The 19,139-nt window shown below is 39.8% G+C and overlaps 3 protein-coding genes and 1 non-coding gene across 4 annotated transcripts; all 4 read right to left on the bottom strand.

The window, feature by feature from the left end:
• Nucleotides 1-2,291: 2,291 nt before the first annotated feature.
• LOC111801086 (UDP-glucuronate 4-epimerase 3) lies at nucleotides 2,292-4,414 on the bottom strand. The gene has a single exon (XM_023685058.1). It carries the CDS (start codon nucleotides 3,977-3,979, stop codon nucleotides 2,681-2,683), a length of 1,299 nt encoding a protein of 432 aa, XP_023540826.1. The 5' UTR covers nucleotides 3,980-4,414; the 3' UTR covers nucleotides 2,292-2,680.
• A 1,716-nt stretch (nucleotides 4,415-6,130) lies between these two features.
• LOC111800485 (3-phosphoshikimate 1-carboxyvinyltransferase 2) lies at nucleotides 6,131-11,601 on the bottom strand. The gene is made up of 8 exons (XM_023684200.1): nucleotides 10,935-11,601; nucleotides 9,389-9,636; nucleotides 8,732-8,885; nucleotides 7,538-7,752; nucleotides 7,341-7,458; nucleotides 7,006-7,216; nucleotides 6,591-6,652; nucleotides 6,131-6,504 (listed from the first exon to the last, which is right to left on the bottom strand). Exons 1-8 carry the CDS (start codon nucleotides 11,286-11,288, stop codon nucleotides 6,286-6,288), a joined length of 1,581 nt encoding a protein of 526 aa, XP_023539968.1. The 5' UTR covers nucleotides 11,289-11,601; the 3' UTR covers nucleotides 6,131-6,285.
• Nucleotides 11,602-13,249: 1,648 nt separating this feature from the next.
• On the bottom strand, nucleotides 13,250-13,352 carry LOC111801245. The gene has a single exon (XR_002816119.1). It is a non-coding gene; the product is annotated as a U6 spliceosomal RNA (small nuclear RNA).
• A 1,634-nt stretch (nucleotides 13,353-14,986) lies between these two features.
• LOC111800488 (transketolase, chloroplastic) lies at nucleotides 14,987-18,733 on the bottom strand. The gene is made up of 7 exons (XM_023684203.1): nucleotides 18,208-18,733; nucleotides 17,565-17,655; nucleotides 17,177-17,282; nucleotides 16,818-17,100; nucleotides 16,595-16,743; nucleotides 16,356-16,509; nucleotides 14,987-16,214 (listed from the first exon to the last, which is right to left on the bottom strand). Exons 1-7 carry the CDS (start codon nucleotides 18,691-18,693, stop codon nucleotides 15,255-15,257), a joined length of 2,229 nt encoding a protein of 742 aa, XP_023539971.1. The 5' UTR covers nucleotides 18,694-18,733; the 3' UTR covers nucleotides 14,987-15,254.
• Between the last annotated feature and the right edge of the window lie 406 nt (nucleotides 18,734-19,139).

Genomic DNA, 19,139 nt, shown 5'->3' with positions numbered 1-19,139 from the left:
CTGCTTTTCGAACTTACCGATGTGGGATCTCTTTTTGGAACTTCATTTCTCTACTCCGTGCTCGCGTCTATGGTACTACCTGTGGGCCACCTGCCCCTTCCCTTTCCTGGATCGTCGATGCGTCTAATGTCCTTATCACCCATCATTTTGTACGGTTGAGATCAAATTCCAAAATAAATGAAAATTTAACACCAATTGGCGGGTTGATTTTTTAATATTTTAAATTTTATTTAAACATCAAATCATTATGTATGGATGGTACTTGAGTTGTCAACCAACTACAAAAGTTATTATTCACTGCATCAAAATAATAATAATAATAATAATTAAAGATATAAATCCGCAGGATAAAAAATTGACCGATATAATACTCAGATTGACTATTGAAAGATCCCTTATATCAATAATACACATTTTAGCTGACCCAATATACATTTCACCTGACCCAATATACACATTCAGATATTCATGACAAAAAAAATACTGGATGCATGTCTTGAAAGGAGAAGGAAGGTTGGAATGTCAACTAGCGTCTATTATTGAATTCACCCGACCCAATAGGGCGTCTATTATTGAATTCACCCGACCCAGACCCAATGACATTTTTGAAACGTTAGATAAATCACCATTCCCTAAAACGGACTATGTAGTGTACTTTATCTACTAGGTTACAAGTGAGCATTTTACCAGAGGTTTCTATTGTATCAATCTACCCTTGTTTAATTCCCGTTGAAGTATACAAACTCCTATTCATTAGATAGAGAATCGCCAAGACTATGAAATGATTGTCACTATCATTAAAAATACGAATTCGTCTCCACACATTCGAGTTAACTATTTCTAAAAGGAAATATGTTTCAAAACTTAATCAAGACTTTAGCCCGAGTCCGAGATTGAGGTCGAGACTTTAACCCAAGTACAAAGAACAAACGCTAACGAAAAAGAAAAGACAAAGCGTCGATTCATAAAAACACGAACGGTCAAGAAAACAAAAGCCAAAAGAAACGAAAATAAAGATGGTCAGAACAATAAGTTAATAAAACACAGAGCGATAATATGAAGTAGTTGCAAGTTATTGATTAGAATTTGTAGACGGCTTTGTTATATAACTTCATTCACCACAATAATTCAACCAAAGCGATAAATATCACCAAAACAATTAGATCCAACGAGAACAAAACAAGTCCTCAATGGATTAAATAACCAAATCTTTAAACCTCTATGCATGGCAAACACTCTGCATTTATTAACGAGTATCACTACAATTATAAGAACGATACTCGAACTTTCAATCAGGTCAAAAGAATACTATTAATGTCTTAACCATTGAACAATGCTCGAGTAGGCAATACATGGACTTCTAATACCACACGAGCTTGGGCAACCATAAGACTTAGCAAAGATCTCACACCTTTTTACTTCAAATGGTATCAAACCAATGCTCGTTCAAGAAAGTAGAAGAAACAAGAGTATTTGGGCATCAAACTAAAGAAACCGTAAGAGCCTAAGCTAACCACTGGCAGATATTGTTTCTTTGGGTTTTCCCTTTTCGGACTTTCCCTGCTAGGAACAAGTTTCGACACTCTTATAAAGAATGTTTTGTTCTCCTCCCCAACCGACGTGGGATCTCACAATCCACCCCTTTGGAGGCCAGTGTCCTCGCTAGCACACCCAGTGTTTGGCTCTGATACCATTTGTAACAGCCTAACCCCACCACTAGTGGATACTCTTTTTTGGGCTTTCCCTTTCGGGTTTCCCCTCAAGACTTTTAAAATGTGCTAGGAAGAGGTTTTCACACCCTTCCTCTTTCCCCTCAAGACTTTTAAAATGTGCTAGGAAGAGGTTTTCACACCCTTCCTCCCCAACCGATGTGGGAACTCTTCTTTCAATCATGTTCATAGGACTAAGAAAATTCAGAATGAACATACATCTTCTAATCCTTGAACTGTCATTTTCTAAGCAACATATTCACATTCGAAATTCTGCTAAAAAAATTGACCCGAAAACGCAACAAAAAAACGCCATTAACGAAATGCAAACAAAACCTACTTTCCAGAAGAAATCATATGCACTGCCAAGGAATAACTCATGAACAGCATTGACAGAGCATAGAAACAGAAGAACTCTTCCAACATTTCAGAGACAAGGTTTGACAGACAATGTTAGATTTTCGTAGCAGCTGAAGTTACGTTAGTTACATCGAAAACACGGTACACGGGATCCATGTTCCCAGCAAAAAGCTTGTATCCTAGAGATTTCGAGTCACGAAACGAAGGAACCAACAAAGAAGCTAGCAAGAATCGAAACTATTTTGTGCAATTTTTATTGAGTTGCACGGCATGATACAGGTCCACAAATCATGAAATGTCTTTATCAGTTCACAAATTCTACAGTTGTGAAGCTACTACAACAATTACATTCCGTCAACAAAAGAGGAAAGATGTGTCCGGGTTTCTTCGAATAATAGTTTTCGAAGTTCTCGGTAAACAATATCGATCGAACGACAAAAACTTCATTGATGGGAGTAGTAAAAGGTTCCTCCTAGTATGTCATTCCATTCAAATAAATTGAAAGACAAATCATAGCAATGAACATAGAAATGGCAAACCAACAAATCATACGAATCATAATGAACAAGAATCAAAGTAGCCTACCATGTAAATGCCGAACAATCGTCGTGCTACGCAGCAGTCTTCTTCCCTAGCGAATAATAATTCAGATACCACCGGACGAACTTCTTCAGCCCCATCTGAAGATCTGTGGTCGGTTTATATCCAAGTTCCCTCTGAGCCAAGCTGATATTGGCATGAGTGAACTGAACATCACCATTCCTTGGCAACCTCATTATGTTCCTCTTAGCTTTCACCTTCAAAAGCTTCTCCAAAATGCTCACGAGATCCGACACCGGCACGGGCGACGTATTCCCTAAATTGAAAACCCGTAACTGTGCTGGTCCCTTCTTCTTCCCTCCACTGCCAGTGCTCTTCTCAGCAGTGTCCAAAGCTGCCAAACAACCCTTCACAATATCATCAATGTAGGTGAAATCTCTAGCCACAGTGCCATGATCAGCACCTTCAAAGATGGGGATTGATTTCCCTTTCAAAATATCTCTAGTGAAGAAGAAATAAGCCATGTCAGGCCTTCCCCAAGGTCCATAAACAGTGAAGAACCTCAGCCCTGTTAATGAAAGTCCATAGATATGATTATAAGTGTGTGCAATCTCTTCACCAGCCTTCTTCGTCGCTGCGTAAAGACTCGCCGGTTGATCGGTTCGGTCCTTTTCCGAGAAGGGCACTTTTGTATTCAATCCATAAACAGAACTAGAAGATGCCCAAACAATTGCAGGCTGTGGATTTGCAGATTTACAGACTTCTAAAAGACTAACTAAACCAGCAATGTTGCTATGAACATAAGAGCTAGGATTTTCCATGGCGTACCTGACGCCGGCCTGAGCAGCCAAATGCATCACATGAGTAAACGGAACAACTTCAAAAAGCTTCTTCAACAGAGCCGAATCGTTGATATCGCCTTCAACGACGAACACGCCGGTGCGCTCCAAAAGCGCTTGACGGGCTCGTTTTAGGGATTGCTCGTAGTAATTGTTGAAATTATCGAGTCCAAGAACGCCGTCGCCTCGACGTTTCAGCGCCACAGAGACATGAGTTCCAACGAATCCAGCGGCTCCGGTGACGAGAACGGAGATCCCATTACGAGACCGAACTCGAGCGGATGAGCGAACTCTTTTCTCCCAAGCCGGTCCACCCCAATCGTAAGTACTAAGCGATCGGCGGGAAGGATCGGATTGCAGCGGCGACGACGACGGCGATCTGAAGAAGAAAATCAAGATCGAGCCGAGAAAAACCAAAGACCAGAATGTAAGCTTCGTTAACGAAGAATGCCACCGGAGTCGATGAATATACGGCGATTTTTCCATCTTAAACTTCCCGGGAGTGGAAGGAATGTTATCGAGATGGGACATTTGATTTTCTCGGGAAAATGAGGGAAAATCGACGCACTCAGATTCAATTTCCCTTACCTCTAAACAAAAATCTCACAAATCGGAGTCAACAAAACCTCGAACGGCTAGGGTTTCTGCAACTGATCCGACGAAAATCCTCCGGCATCGACGAAGAGGCTAAGAACAAGAGAAAATAGGGAAATGGGTCGGCGTTAATGATGATGTTCTACCACTTTTCCATTAGAGAATCTTCTGGTTTCTTGGAGGAGGAAGATTTGGCGGTGAGGGCTCTTGATTTACGGGGTTTATAGCCAAACAGAGAGAGAGAGAGAGAGAAAATGGGGAAGAGATCATTTAGGATTAACCATTGTTGACTAATGGAAGAAACATCACTTAACCATTTCAACCATGGAAGATCAAGAGAAGCTTGATTTTTTTTTTTTTTTTTTTTCCTTGGAATTTTACAAAAGAAAGAACTAATTTTAACCATTTCCCATTTTTGATATTTCAGTTGAATTTGTTGGGATGGCCTTGAATTTGGGATTTTCTCCCAAAAATGTCATCTTTTTGGCTCCCTTGATTTAAGGATTGGTATTAATTTAAGAACTTCATTAAGAAGGTGAAACAGAGGAATTAATGCAATAATTTACAATATTTCTTGTGTTAACTAATCATGATTAGGGTTGGATTATAAGTTTTTAATCTTAATTAGTGACTTGGTTAGAACAATTTTGAAAAGATTATAATTTTAGTAATATATATATATATATATTTGGTCTTGCCCACGAGGAGTCGACTTTGGAATTGGAACAAAATGGGAAGCTTTTAATGCAATAGATCTTGTTGTCTATGAATGACTTTGTGAACGTTTTTTAATGGCTCTTTTTTCTAAGTTCTAATTTTGAATCATCACCTCCAATCTCGATGCCTCTCTCTCTATTTCAGGTGTCGAATAGTTAACTTTTGTGAAATTTTATTGAGGAAACCGTCACAATGTTACTGACAATTTTACGTTGAGGTGTATAAAGATACATGGAACTCACGTATCACTATGGTCAACTTTCGTCTCTGTTTGACCAATCAGTTTCATCACCGGTTAGGCTTATACTATTACGCTCATGAGCAAAATCTTAGACATCCGCCCAAATTGAACTACCCCCAACAGTTATTGTAACAGCCCAAGTTCATCACTAGCAAATATTGTCCGTTATGTATCGGTGTCAGCCTCATAATTTTAAGACGTGTTCACTAGAAAGAAATTTTGCACACCCTTGTAAGAAATGTTTTGTAGCTACGTTGCGATGAACTCATATAAGACCGAAATTGTTAAAGAAAGTTGGCATTTTGATCTCTCGTTTCCTATATCGACGCACGAGGAAGAGATATTTTAATGATGGTAGTGATAATGGATGCATTAGGTGGATATAGTTTTCTTTTAGGTTGGGGAAACCAAAAGTATGAGTTAAGGGGATGGGCATGGATGAAAGGAGACAAACTCATGTGAAAGAAAGAGATCCAATTTGAAAGGGGAAAGTTTGAGATGCAAAAGCAAGCTTGAAATGAAGGCAAAAAAACAGCTATCTTCCTTCTTTACAACTATTCTTATTCATATTATTATTATTATTAAAGCTTCTCCATCACATAATCCTTCTTTTTACTCGATACTCGAAACTTCCCTTACCCTAAAACTCTCTATTATCAGCTCTCAAATAACTCGAGCTAACGTTCATCCAAAATCTAATCATGTAACAGCCCAAACCCACCGCTAGAAGATATTTCCCTCAGGGTTTTAAAACGGGTCTGGTAGGGAGAGGTTTCCACACCCTTATAAGCAATGTTTCCCAAATAACCTGAGCTAACGTTAATCCAAAATCTAATCATATAACAGCTCAAGCCCACCGCTAAAAGATATTCCCCTCAAGGTTTTAAAACGGGTCTGGTAGGGAGAGGTTTCAACACCTTTATAAGCAATGTTTTCCAAATAACCCGAGCTAACGTTGATCCAAAATCTAATCATGTAACAGCCCAAGCCCAAGCTCATCGCTAGAAGATATTCCCTTCAAGGTTTTAAAACGGGTCTAGTAGGGAGAGGTTTCCACACCCTTATAAGCAATGTTTCGTACTCCTCTCCAACCGATGTGGGATCTCACGAATCAGTACAAAACGTTTAAATGATGTCAATATAGATAACTCTTATTAGAAACAAAAGTGGAGAATAAGTACAAAGTGAATTAACTGCCTCAAAGTTCCATATTCAGCCTTCCTACCAACCATATTAAAAGCTCTCAAGATGTTACCTCTCTCTTGATCTTTCTTTCTTGAATTGTTCAGTTCTTGACGAACTTTTGAAGCACGTCGAAGTAGTCGGGGAACGTTTTTCGGGTGCAACCAGGATCCTTAATGGTAACTGGAACATCTTTACAGGCAGCGAGAGAGAATGCCATGGCCATTCTGTGATCGTCGTATGTGTCTATGGCTGCGACGTTTAGTTTCTCTGGTGGAGTGATTATACAGTAATCTGGACCTTCTTCGACTGTAGCTCCAAGCTGAAGTATCACACGAACATTATGAGGAAAACGAAAATCATCCGAGGTAGAAGGAATTCGAGGGATTGACGAGAACTAAAACTAACCTTTCGGAGCTCTGTGCAAATGGCAATCATCCGTTCGGTCTCCTTTACTCTCCAACTTGCAACTGAAATACATACACGAAAAGAAACTCGACGTAAGGCGTTATCTATTACTGTTGAAAGTCCTTCCATCTCAACATATTAATGCAGTTGAAAGTCAAATTTATTTTTTCATACTTAGACAAGAGTTAATGTAACAGCCGAAGCTCACCGCTAGCAAATATTGTCCTCTTTGAACTTTCCCTTTCGAGCTTCCCCTCAAGGTTTTTAAAACGCGTCGGCTTAGGAGAGGTTTCCACATCTTTATAAAGAATGTTTCGTTCTCCTCCCCAACCGATGTGGGATCTCACAATTAAACTAGTCACGAGTTTGTTATTTCACTCGATCGATATTAGATAGGGTTCACAAAGACACGTACCATCTCTAATGGCAGTTGGACCATCAGCATATAGTGCAACCACAGCGAGTGTCATAGCAACATCGGGCATTTTGTTCATGTTGACATCAATCGCTTTCAAATGTTTGCTACTCGGAGAGTCTCGAGGCGGTCCAGTGACGGTGACACTGTTCTCCGTCCACGTTACTTTACATCCCATCTTCTCGAGTACTTCAGCAAACTTTACATCTCCCTAGTGATCAGAACATAATGAAAATTTTATGTGATAGAGAGTGCATTAGCTAAACATAATGAAAATTGAGCCTTGAAGGGAGAGATATCTACAGGGAACAGAAAATATGGAAGTGAGTAGCTACCTGTAAACTACTGGTACCACAACCTTCCACAGTAACAGTCCCACCAGTGACAGCTGCACCAGCAAGGAAGTAACTTGCACTTGAAGCGTCGCCTTCGACGTAAGCATGTCCAGGAGACCTGATTTTTTTACCATGCTCGTTAGTAAAAGCGTAACACGTTTTGAAAGCTAGTACACCAATATACTGTAGAAACTTACTTGTATTTTTGACCGCCACGCACCAAGAACCGATCCCAGCTATCATTGTGTTCCACAGAGACCCCAAAACGTTCCATCAGTTTCAAGGTCATCTCGACATAAGGTACAGAAATCAATTTATCAATTATCTCGACTTCAACGTCTCCTAAAGCCAGAGGGGCTGCCATCAGCAAAGCAGTTAAGTATTGACTGCTAATGGAACCAGAAAGTTTTACCTGAAAACAAGATGTATAAAGTTCGATCACGACAGATATCACCAACTCAAGGTCAAGTTAAACAGGCTTCTTTGCATAAGATACACATGATAAGTATTATAGGTAGGCGATCCTTTTGAGATCTGAATGCAAGCCATTATTGCAAAAAGCTCGAAAAAATGCCCCAAAAAAGGCCAGTAACTTTAATCCTAATACTTCTTATCGATGGCTTATGCAACGAGATCCCAGATCGGTTGGGGAGGAAAGTGAAGCATTCTTTACAAGGATGTGGAAACCTCTCCCTAGTAGACGCATTTTAAAAATCTTGAGGGGGAGCCCGAAAGAGAAAGCCCAAAGAGAACAATATCTGCTAGTGATGGGCTTGGGCCATTACAAATGGTATCAGAGCTAGACACCAGACAATGTGCCAACGAGCAGGCTAAGACCCAAAGGGGGTGGACACGAGGCGGTGTGCCAGCAAGGACGTTGGGCCCCGAAGGGGGAGAGTCCCACATCGATTGGAGAAGGAAACAAATGCCAACGAGGACGCTGGGCCCTGAACGGGGGCGGATTGTGAGATCCCACATTGGTTGGGGCGGAGAACGAAGCATTTTTTATAAAGGTATGGAAACCTCTCCCTAGCATACGTGTTTTAAAAACCTTGAGGGGAAGCTCGAAAGATAAAGACCAAAGAGGACAATATCTGCTAGCAGTGAGCTTGGGCCGTTACAATAGCACTGAAGGTCCAAAAATCAGCACTTCAAAAGGAATTTTTCTATACTAATAAGATGAAAAGAAAAGTTGGATCACTAATTGAAAGGGAAAGTTTTGTTTATCCGTGATTAAGAGAAAGTTTATAGCTATTATGTGCAACTAGTTATCCAACTCTAGCTCACATTTTTAATCACACATGAAGGTCTTCTTATAAACCAAACCAAAATTAAGAAGCGCAACACTCTATCACATGACCAGCGGTGTAGTTATATATTATAATACTCACCTTCCCCCCTGGAAGTCCTCCTTTTCCAACTACACGAACCGGAGGGCATTTAGTGCCTAGAAAACAATCGACGTCTGCACCAAGCTGCTTGAGACCATCAACCAGATCGCCAATGGGTCTCTCTCTCATTCGAGGTACTCCATCAAGAACATATCTGTAACATTCATAAGTCATTAGCATGTAATTATGCAATAGAATAAGAATGGATGTTATTTAAGTCATGTATACTATATATATTGGTCTCAAACAATAATTCACTTCGAACAAGCATTCCTTGACCTTCAGAAGATCGTGTGTTCAATTTGTGTTGGGCTAAGAAAACCATAAATGCAACTTCTCCAACAACCCAAGTCTACCGCTAGCAGATATTGCCTACTTTGGCCCCTTACATATCACCGTCCGCCTCAGTTTTTATAATGCGTCTACTAGGGAGAGGTTTCCACACTCTTATAAGGAATGCTTCATTCTCCTCTCCGACCAAGGTAGGATCTCACAATCCACCCCCCTTAGGGGCCCAACGGAAACCTTTCCCTAGTAGACACATTATAAAAACTATGAGGCTGACGGACGATACGTAACGGGCCAAAGCGGACAATATTTGCTAGCGGTGGACTTGGGTTGTTATAACAGTATTCACAAAGATAACAAAAATGTTACCTTAAATTTCCACCCGCAGCAGTAACAGCAGCTGCCAGAGGACGCATCGCTGTTCCAGCATTTCCGAGGAAAAGTTGAACTTCTTCATCCCTTGATTCTCTGGCCACTGGGAAGAGACCACCAGAGCCTCCAACAATGGCTCGTTTGTTTTCGCCATCCTCTTCAACGTCGAGCCCAAGTGTTTTCAATGCACCGAGCATATAGTGGATATCATCACTGCTCAACAAATTATCTACCACTGTTGTTCCCTGAATAATAAATAAGAGATAACAACCATAAGTACTGAATGCTAAATCACAAGGGGTGTCTAATGCTACCACTGGCTTTACTTGATAAGAGATATCTAATGTCCCCCACCCCAATAAAAACCTGAAATACCTCGCGATAAATGGAATCAATCAACTAAATAGCTCGGCCAAAATATTACCATAACAATCGTTCTTATTACTGATCAAATTCACGAATGAAAAATGGTTTCGTCTAACAACATCTTTTAGATAGTCTTCAGCATGGTTAATATTTGTTCTGTTGGTTAGTTTTCATAGTTCACAATGAAGAAGTAAATTTACTAGAGACTATACATGAGTGAATATTGTGTTTTATAATTTGCATCCTGCCATGGCAGAAGCAAAGCTCCCAACGTTAGCTGTTGATTACTTGTTCATTTCAAATTTAGTCATGACTTCAGCTTGCAAGTTCTTGAATATCTGCCAAAAGTTAGCATAGACCGGTGGAAATTAGTATGTGTAACGGTCTAAGCCCATCGCTGGAAGATATTGTCCACTTTAGGTTTCCCTTTCAAACTTCCCCTGAAGGTTTTTAAAACTCGTCTGCTAGGGAGAGGTTTCTACACCTTTATAAAGAATGTTTCATTCCTCTCTCTAATCAATGTGAGGTCTCACAATCCACCCCCTTCAGCCAGCGTCCTAGCTGACACTTGTTCCTCTCTTTGTTCCTCTCTTTGTTCCTCTCTTTGTGGGATCTCACAATCCAACCCCCTTTAGGGCTAGTGTCCTCATTGGCACACCGCTTGGGGTCCACCCCCTTTGGGGTTCAGCCCCCTTGCTAGCACATCGCTCGATGTCAGGCTCTGATGCTATTTGTAACAGCTCAAGCCCACCGCTAGTAGATACTGTCCTCTTTGGGTTTCCCTCAAAGTTTTTAAAAAGCATCTACTAGAGAGAGGTTTCCACACCCTTATAAAGAATGTTTCGTTCCCCTCTCCAATCGATATGGGATCTCACAATATGTATCCTATCCTCGGCGAAGGAGGATCAAAGTTTGAATCTCTCCCAAATGTTGTTGAAGTAAAAATAAATGTTGTAAAATGCCTCCCTAGCTAGTAAGCTATTAGTTTTTCATAGGCTTGGCAAATCATTGGTTTCTTCTATTTACAAACACATATTCATGTTCTTTCTGCCTCAGATAATGCATGATGGATCAAGAAATAGTTGTTCAATCTATCAAACGCACACAAACTCAATTGATCATAAGCATCACAGAAATCCAATATGTAAATTTCAAACCACTCCACGATCATGCATACCTCGGAGAGAGCAGCGAGCAGCAAAATTCGATTAGAAAGAGATTTAGAACCAGGCAAATGAATGGTACCAGAGATCTCCTTAATAGGTTGCAACACAATCTCCGGCACCGTCGGTGGCTTCTCCGTCGTGGCGGCGGAAGCCGAAACCCTAAGAGGAACAATGGCGCTAACTCTACCACCGGCAGAACTCCGCCTCATTTCATCGCCATATTTCAACCCCCGAAAACTCGAAGCACCTACAAATGGTGATCTCACAGAGAACAAATTCACGGAGTTGGGCTTTTGAGATTTGGGGATTTCATGAAGAAACTGAGGAGTCCGAACGCCGCTGCAGATTTTGCTCACTTGGGCCATTTCCCTCGCTCTCTAGTCGCCTCTCTTTACTCTCTCTCTAACATATAAATGGCTCGAAGCCCGTCCAAGTGGTGCAGCGGCGGGTAGGTAGGTTTGAAAAAGAGTTGGTGGAAGAAATGGGTTTGGATTATAGGCTCCACCAACCAACTTAGCCACCACAAATCACCGAAAGAATGGCGAATTTGGAAGAACAGAGAAGGCGGCTGAGCGAAGAAACGAGTTGGGTGAGTCAAAATCTTGTTTTAATGTTCACTTTTTGGGGTTGGAAGGTGAGTCAACTCGGTGGTTGTTGGGAAATTTGTTCAAAGGCAGCGATGGGGTTTGGTAAGGTGAATGCTTTGTATTGTTTAAATTATTATCTCTCTCTCTCTCTCACCTACTCCGTGGGACCCAACATCCATGGATGAGAGAGAATTTTTGGCATTTTGGGTAATTTCTATAATCTTAGAGGGCTTTTTTGTTATTATTATAACTTTGCTTTATAAGATTTGGTCATGGGTAATTTCTCTAATCTTAAAGGGCTTTTTTGTTATTATTATAATTTCGCAATTTCTCTAATGGTGAGGGTTTTTTTTTTTTCTTTTTGTTATTATTACAATTTCAATTATAGGTAATTTCTCCAATTTTAGAGGGTTTTTTTTGTTATTATTACAATTTCAATTTTCGGTAATTTCTCTAATCTTAGAGGGCTTTTTTGTTATTATTACAATTTCGCAATTTCTCTAATCGTGAGGGTTTTTTTTTTTTCTTTTTGTTATTATTACAATTTCAATTATAGGTAATTTCTCCAATTTTAGAGGGTTTTTTTGTTATTATTACAATTTCAATTTTCGGTAATTTCTCTAATCTTAGAGGGCTTTTTTGTTATTATTACAATTTCGCAATTTCTCTAATCTTGAGGGTTTTTTTTTTTTGTTATTATTACAATTTCAATTTTGGGTAATTTCTATAATCTTGAGAGCTTTTTGTTATTATTACAATTCCAATTTTTGGTAATTTCTCCGATCTTAGAGGTTTTTTTTTTTTTTTTTTGTTATTCTTACCATTTCAATTTTTAGTAATTTCTCCGTTATTGTTACCATTTAAATTTTGGGTAATTTCTCTAATCTTAGAGGGGTTTTTTTGTTATTATTATAACTTTGCTTTGTAAGATTTTGTAAATTTCGATTTTGGGTAATTTTTATAATCTTAGAGGACTTTTTTGTTATTATTTTACGACTTCAGTTTGTAAAATTACAATTTCGAAAATATACATCTTTATATCAGTCCAATTGTGTTCCAATAATTTTGTAATTATTGATGTTAACAGATAAAGTTTGACTATAAAAAAATAGAGGTATTTTTTTATTAATTTAGTGTAAAAAATAAAAGTTTAAGAATTATAAATTTTTCTTTAAATTAATGCAAGTTTTAGTCTAATTTTATTTTTTCTACAAAAAAATCTATTTTTTTTTTATTAATTTTGTGTAAAAAATAAAAGTTTAAGAATTATAAATTTTTCTTTAAATTAATGCAAGTTTTAGTCTAATTTTATTTTTTCTAAAAAAAAAAAAATAGTAAGTATAGTCACCATTTTACCTTTTACCTTTTTGTCCTTTCGGTTGCACAGTCAGCTTCGCATGTAAGCAAACTGAATACTGTATAACACGCTACAAGGGACATATTCGTAAATATGCTACGGATTGTAGGGGTAAAAGTGAAATGCATGTAAGCAAACTGAATACTGTATAACACGCTACAAGGGACATATTCGTAAATATGCTACGGATTGTAGGGGTAAAAGTGAAATGCATGTAAGCAAACTGAATACTGTATAACACGCTACAAGGGACATATTCGTAAATATGCTACGGATTGTAGGGGTAAAAGTGAAATGCATGTAAGCAAACTGAATACTGTATAACACGCTACAAGGGACATATTCGTAAATATGCTACGGATTGTAGGGGTAAAAGTGAAAAAAAAATTTGGACCATTTCTCGATTTGTGCGTGTCATCCTTGCGCAGGGGCCATGCTAATCTTCTCTGTATCGTTCCAATTTTATCGGATGTCCCCGAAGGGACGGTGGGTTATTATTCTATCGACAATATAAAGCGTGATATAGAAACGAAATCAAACGATGTGGGACAAGATGTTGCTGAACGACACTTGATTACCCATCCGACAAGAAACTATGATAAGACTGCGTCAGTCGACACGTCGAAAACGAGACTCGTGGGAAAGTGTGCATACATGTACTCTCAATTAAATTATTTGTTTATTATTAATTAATTATTTCTTAAAATATATAAAAACTCCTCCAATATCCATATTTAATACAAGCAATATCTATATTTATTATTATTATTATTATTATTATTTTAAATGGAAAATGCATTAATTATGTTTCAAAATTACAACAATCCGAAATAGAAGAATAAAGAAAGATATAATTGAAATTTCCTTAAAATGTTTAAAAAATAAAGCACATAATAATAATAATAATTAATTAATTAATTAATAATTGAGAACGAAGAATATTCTGAGAAGATGCTGAATCACAATAACTTCATAAATAAATAAATAAATAAATAATAATAATAATAATAATAATTATAAATAATAATAATTTGGATCTATTTGCTAAAATTAACAACATTGAATATAGCCATAAATTGGATATCCAAATGAGAGGTATCACAGCCACAACTCTACAACAAAATGCCTTTTGAATAACCTTTTGGGACACAGAACCGCTTGGCCTTTGGAAGGACCCATCCCCACCTACCTCTTGGCCTTTGGAAGGACCCATATCCAACTATCCAATTCAATCCTTTCGGTACCTCACACGAGCCGCTTGTTTTCTTTGTGTGGCCACGAGATCACCTCCTCAACCAACCACCCTCTTGTCAACCCGAGCATAGCTCAATTGGGTAAGACAATGCATTCTTACGAGCCGCTTGTTTTTATTGTGTGACCACAAGATCACCTTCTCAACTACCCACCATTTCGTCAACTTGAGCATAGTTCAATTAGTTAAGACATATGTTCTTACGAGCCACTTATTTTCTTTGTGTGACCACAAGATCACCTCCTTAGCTAGCCACCCTCTCGTCAACCCGAGCATAGCTCAACTAGTTCTTTAAGACATGCATTCTTATGAGCCACTTATTTTCTTTATGTCGCCGCAAGATCACTTCCTCAACCAACCACCCTCTCGTCAACCCGACCATAGCTCAATTGGGTAAGACATGCATTCTTACGAGCCGCTTCTTTTTATTGTGTGGCCACAAGATCACCTTCTCAACTACCCACCCTCTTGTCAACCTGAGCATAGTTCAATTAGTTAAGACATACGTTCTTACAAGCTACTTGTTTTCTTTGTGTGGCTACAAGATCACCTCCTCTACTAACCACTCTCTCGTCAACCTGAACATAACTCAATTAGTTCAGACATGCATTCTTACAAGCCGCTTTTGTTTCTTTGTGTGATCACAATATCACCTCCTCAACCAACCATCTCTCGTCAACCCAAGCATAACTCTGGTTAAGACATGCATTCTTACAAGCCGCTCGTTTTCTTTATGTAGCCACAATATCACCTTCTCAGTCAACCACCCTCTCGTCAACTCGAACATAGCTCAATTGGTTAAGACACGAGTTAGGAGTTCATATCATTCCAAGATATTAAGAAAAGAAGTGAGTAGCAATGTTGGTAGAGGCAACACAGATGAGTATCAAATTCATAGTTTTGGAAGAAAATATCAGCACAACTGATACCAACATCAAGCCACTGACATTTAGAACATAGAAGATACATAAAACAGAGGTCCAGAAACTGTTGCAAACTTCATTTTCACTCAAAAACACTAATAATGCCTCTCTCTGTTTCTCATTTGTGATCACATTTACTGTGAACAGAATCATAAGCAACAGAGAATGTGATTTAGCAAGAAGGATTCAAAGAAATTTCGCCACGAATGATCCTAGCTAAGTTCCCGAGCAGCTGCTACGACAGCCTCGACCGTGATACCGAACTCCTTGTATATTTTTCCTGCTGGTGCACTAGCACCAAATCGATCGATACCAATCGACTTCCCTTTGCTTCCAACAATTTTCCCCCACCCGAATGTCGAACCGGCCTCGATGCTCACTCGAGCCGATACAGCTTCTGGCAACACGCTTTCCTTGTACGCATCGGACTGCTCATCAAAAAGCTCCCAAGAGACAAAGGAAACAACTCTAACAGCTTTTCCTTCCTTTCTGAGTTCCTCTCCTGCTTGTGCAGCTATCTCCAATTCAGAACCAGTTCCGATCAAGATAACGTCCGGCTTGTTGCCCGAAGAGTTGTCGGAAATAATGTAGCCACCCTTCTCGACTCCTTCGATCGAGGTTCCGGGGAGTTGAGGCAACTTTTGCCGTGAAAGAGCCATAATAGAAGGCCTCTTCCTGTTCACAACAGCAACCTTGTAAGCACCAGCAGTTTCATTACCATCAGCAGGCCTAAACATTAATATGTTGGGCATTGCTCGAAAGCTTGCTAGGTGTTCTATCGGTTGATGGGTCGGACCATCTTCTCCGAGCCCGATCGAGTCGTGAGTCATTACGTAGATCACACCAGCTTCAGACAAGGCAGAAATCCTCATAGCAGCTCTCATGTAGTCAGTGAAAACAAAGAATGTGGCACAGTATGGGATGAACCCAGGGCTGTGAAGAGCTATCCCATTGCATATGGCACCCATCCCATGTTCCCTAACACCGAACCGAACGTTGCGTTCTTCTGGCGTGTTCTTCTGGAAGTCGCCATACATTTTCAGAAGCGTCATGTTCGACGAAGCCAAGTCAGCACTCCCGCCAAGGAAACCGGGAAGAACTTTCGCAAGGGCGTTAAGACATTGCTGAGACAGATTTCTAGTAGCATCACCTGGATTCTCAGGTGTATATTTCTGCAAAGTTGCATTAACGAAAGCCTTTTAAGACGATCATAATCGATATATACGTTTTAAACGTAAATTATCATTAGGACGAGTTGATCTCGAGCACAACTTTCAAATATGCCTAACTCAATTTGATTCGAGACGACTCACCGGAAGTGCATCTTCCCAACCTGCAGGTAGTTCACCGCTGATGATCGACTTCAACTCAGCCGCTTCCTCGGCGTACTTCTTCTCATATTCAGCAAACTTAGCGTTCCATTCGGCCTCAAGATCTGCACCCTGGGGAATGTGACGACTCCAGTGCCTGAAAAATCATCGAAAACATGTTGGATCAGTAAAATTTACGATGTAGACTAATTAGAAGTACGAACGGAGCTAATCGTTCTTACTTTTGAACGTCCTCTGGCACGTGGAAAGGTTCGTATGGCCACGCAAGGTTGCTCCTCGTAGCCTCGACTTCTTTCGTACCAAGTGCACTACCATGAACACTATATGAATTGGCTTTGTTTGGAGATCCATAACCAATGGTTGTTGTCACCTGAAAATGAATAGAATACATGCTAGCTTTCTTACAACCAAAATAAACCTTAAAAGATAGGCGATAACCCGAACCTTGATCATCGTAGGCTTGTCTTTAACAGCTTTAGCTTCCTGAATCGCAGCACGGATTTCATCGTACCCCGTGTTTCCGTTCTTCACCCAGATAACATGCCATCCTAGACCCTCGAAACGAGTATCGACACTCTCGGTGAAGGCAATCTCGGTATCTCCATCGATCGAAATGTGGTTATCATCATAAAAAGCAATGAGCTTCCCTAGTCCCCAATGACCAGCCAAAGAACAAGCCTCATTGGCAATTCCCTCCATTTGGCAACCATCTCCTAGTATAACATATCTGTAGAACACATACAAATACCTTTGAGCAAACACAAAATAGCTGCAAATCATCGGTAAAATGGCGATGTTCTTACGTGTAGTGGTCGACGATCTCGCTGTCGGGTTTGTTAAAACGAGCGGCTAAGTGTTTCTCTGCCAGGGCTAATCCAACAGCATTTGCAATTCCCTGTCCAAGAGGACCTGCAAGCGATCAAATCCGTTAGAAATTACGACTTTCCACAATGATATGATATTGTCCACTTTGAGTATAAGCTCTCATGGCTTTGCTTTGGGCTTCCTCAAAAAGCCTCGTACCAATGAAGATATATTCATTACTTATAAACCCATGATCATTTCCTAAATTAGCCAATGTGGGACTCCCTCCTACCCATCTTCGATAGAATCAAATTACAAAGTAAGCCAAATTGTATCAACTTCTCCGTTACGACATGGATCAATTGAGTTTCAAGACAAGAATCTTACCAGTTGTGACCTCAACACCGGGCGTTTCAAAATTCTCTGGGTGTCCTGGGGTTCGGCTTCCCCATTGACGAAAGCTCTTCAAATCTTCCTCCTAATACCAAAATCAGCTATGTTAAGGATATTTAGCCTTGAATTATGGTTTACTATATGTACCATATTTGACCGTTTATTATAGACAAATAGCAAATATTTTCATGGTATCAAAACCCTTTACTTTAGGGTCCCGATCCTTTATTTTCAATGGCTTATGAATTCTCTACTCATCTTCTTCTCCACCACTACTACTGGCTTTGACACGGCAGGGAGCAGTCTACATGGTGGCTGCAAGCGGAGCCGATTGATTACTCTTCGGCTCCACCCTTTTGGCCTCCAAATCACCCTGTCGTCACCATACTTTGTACATACAACCTCACATACTCCTCGATTTCCCACTCATGTCTGTCTATTAAAGAAAGACCTCTATGGCTTAAAGCAGAGCGTTTTAGCTCATTTCTTCTCACACTTGGATAAATCATTCCAAAAGAGATAAAAACCAGACCCAGAAACTTAGAATTTCAGATAATTCAAGTAAAACAAGCTTATGAACATGAAGAACAAAGCCAATGAAGCTGAAAAACAAATAAATAAAGTTCAGGGAACCAACCCTGACACTGTCGTAGCCAGCAAGATGAAGCAGAGCATACTGCAACATACAGCCATGTCCGGCAGACAAAACGAAGCGATCCCGATTGAACCAGTAAGGATTCTTGGGGTTGTATTTCATGATCTCATCGTAGAGAATATGACCCATCGGCGCACAGCCCATGGGCAAACCAGGGTGACCGGAATTAGCTTTCTCAACCGCATCAATGGCCAAGAATCGGATCGTGTTGACGGACTTCTCAACGAGGGCAGTTTCAGCGGTGGTGCCCAATGTCTCAGCGACGGCAGCTCTAACGATTTGGCGGCGGTAGTGGGCGGTCCTGGGGCGGTGGGCGGAGCCGGAAAGGCGCGGTGGTTTGGTGGATTTGAGGCCGGAGAATGTGGGGATAGAGAAGGGGACTCGGTCGGAGGAGGAATTGGAGGCATGGCGGGAGATTTCGCGGGAGAAGAGAGCTTGAGAAAGAGTGAGGGAGGAAGTGGAAGCCATGGGTGTGGGAATGGTGGCGGATTGAAGAAATGGATTGTCGGAGTATCAGTTATATCTTGTGTGGAAATGGAGGATCGAGCTTGAGAGACGAGAGGTGGCCATTGGATTAGAACGATGGAGAATCTCAGCCGTTGAGTGTGGGTAAGATAAACGGCTGCCTTCCAAAATTTCCTCCACTAATTAACAGGTTTTTTAGAAAATAAAATAAAATCATTTTTATTGGATTTTTTTTTAAATATTTTTTGGGGAAATAATAGAGGTTTATATTTTTTGTACCTTACTTTATCACAAATATATCTCTCTCTGTAAAAAGGCTTCACTTTTAGTCTATACTTTAAGGTGAATAAATGTCAAATTTCTTTATTTTTTCGGAGTTCAACGCTATGGAAAGTGTTATACTAAAAATATAATAATAATAATAATAATAATAATAATAATAAATATAT

Source organism: Cucurbita pepo, chromosome LG08 (genome assembly GCF_002806865.2).
Source record: "Cucurbita pepo subsp. pepo cultivar mu-cu-16 chromosome LG08, ASM280686v2, whole genome shotgun sequence".
In the NCBI taxonomy this organism is placed as follows: Eukaryota; Viridiplantae; Streptophyta; class Magnoliopsida; order Cucurbitales; family Cucurbitaceae; genus Cucurbita; species Cucurbita pepo.
Note: the sequence above shows the minus strand (reverse complement) of the source record. Positions and strands in the feature narration are given on the sequence as shown.

Coding starts and splice junctions, on each gene's coding strand:
- LOC111800488 (XM_023684203.1), bottom strand. CDS start 18,693: ATGGCTTCCACTTCCTCCCTCACTCTTTCTCAAGCTCTCTTCTCCCGC. Junction 17,101..17,176: donor GAGATCGTCGACCACTACAC/GTAAGAACATCG, acceptor TGTGTTCTACAG/ATATGTTATACTAGGAGATG. Junction 16,215..16,355: donor GTTGGGAAGATGCACTTCCG/GTGAGTCGTCTC, acceptor GCAACTTTGCAG/AAATATACACCTGAGAATCC.
- LOC111800485 (XM_023684200.1), bottom strand. CDS start 11,288: ATGGCCCAAGTGAGCAAAATCTGCAGCGGCGTTCGGACTCCTCAGTTT. Junction 7,217..7,340: donor GTGGTACCAGTAGTTTACAG/GTAGCTACTCAC, acceptor TCTGATCACTAG/GGAGATGTAAAGTTTGCTGA. Junction 6,653..7,005: donor TCCAACTGCCATTAGAGATG/GTACGTGTCTTT, acceptor TATGTATTTCAG/TTGCAAGTTGGAGAGTAAAG.
- LOC111801086 (XM_023685058.1), bottom strand. CDS start 3,979: ATGTCCCATCTCGATAACATTCCTTCCACTCCCGGGAAGTTTAAGATG.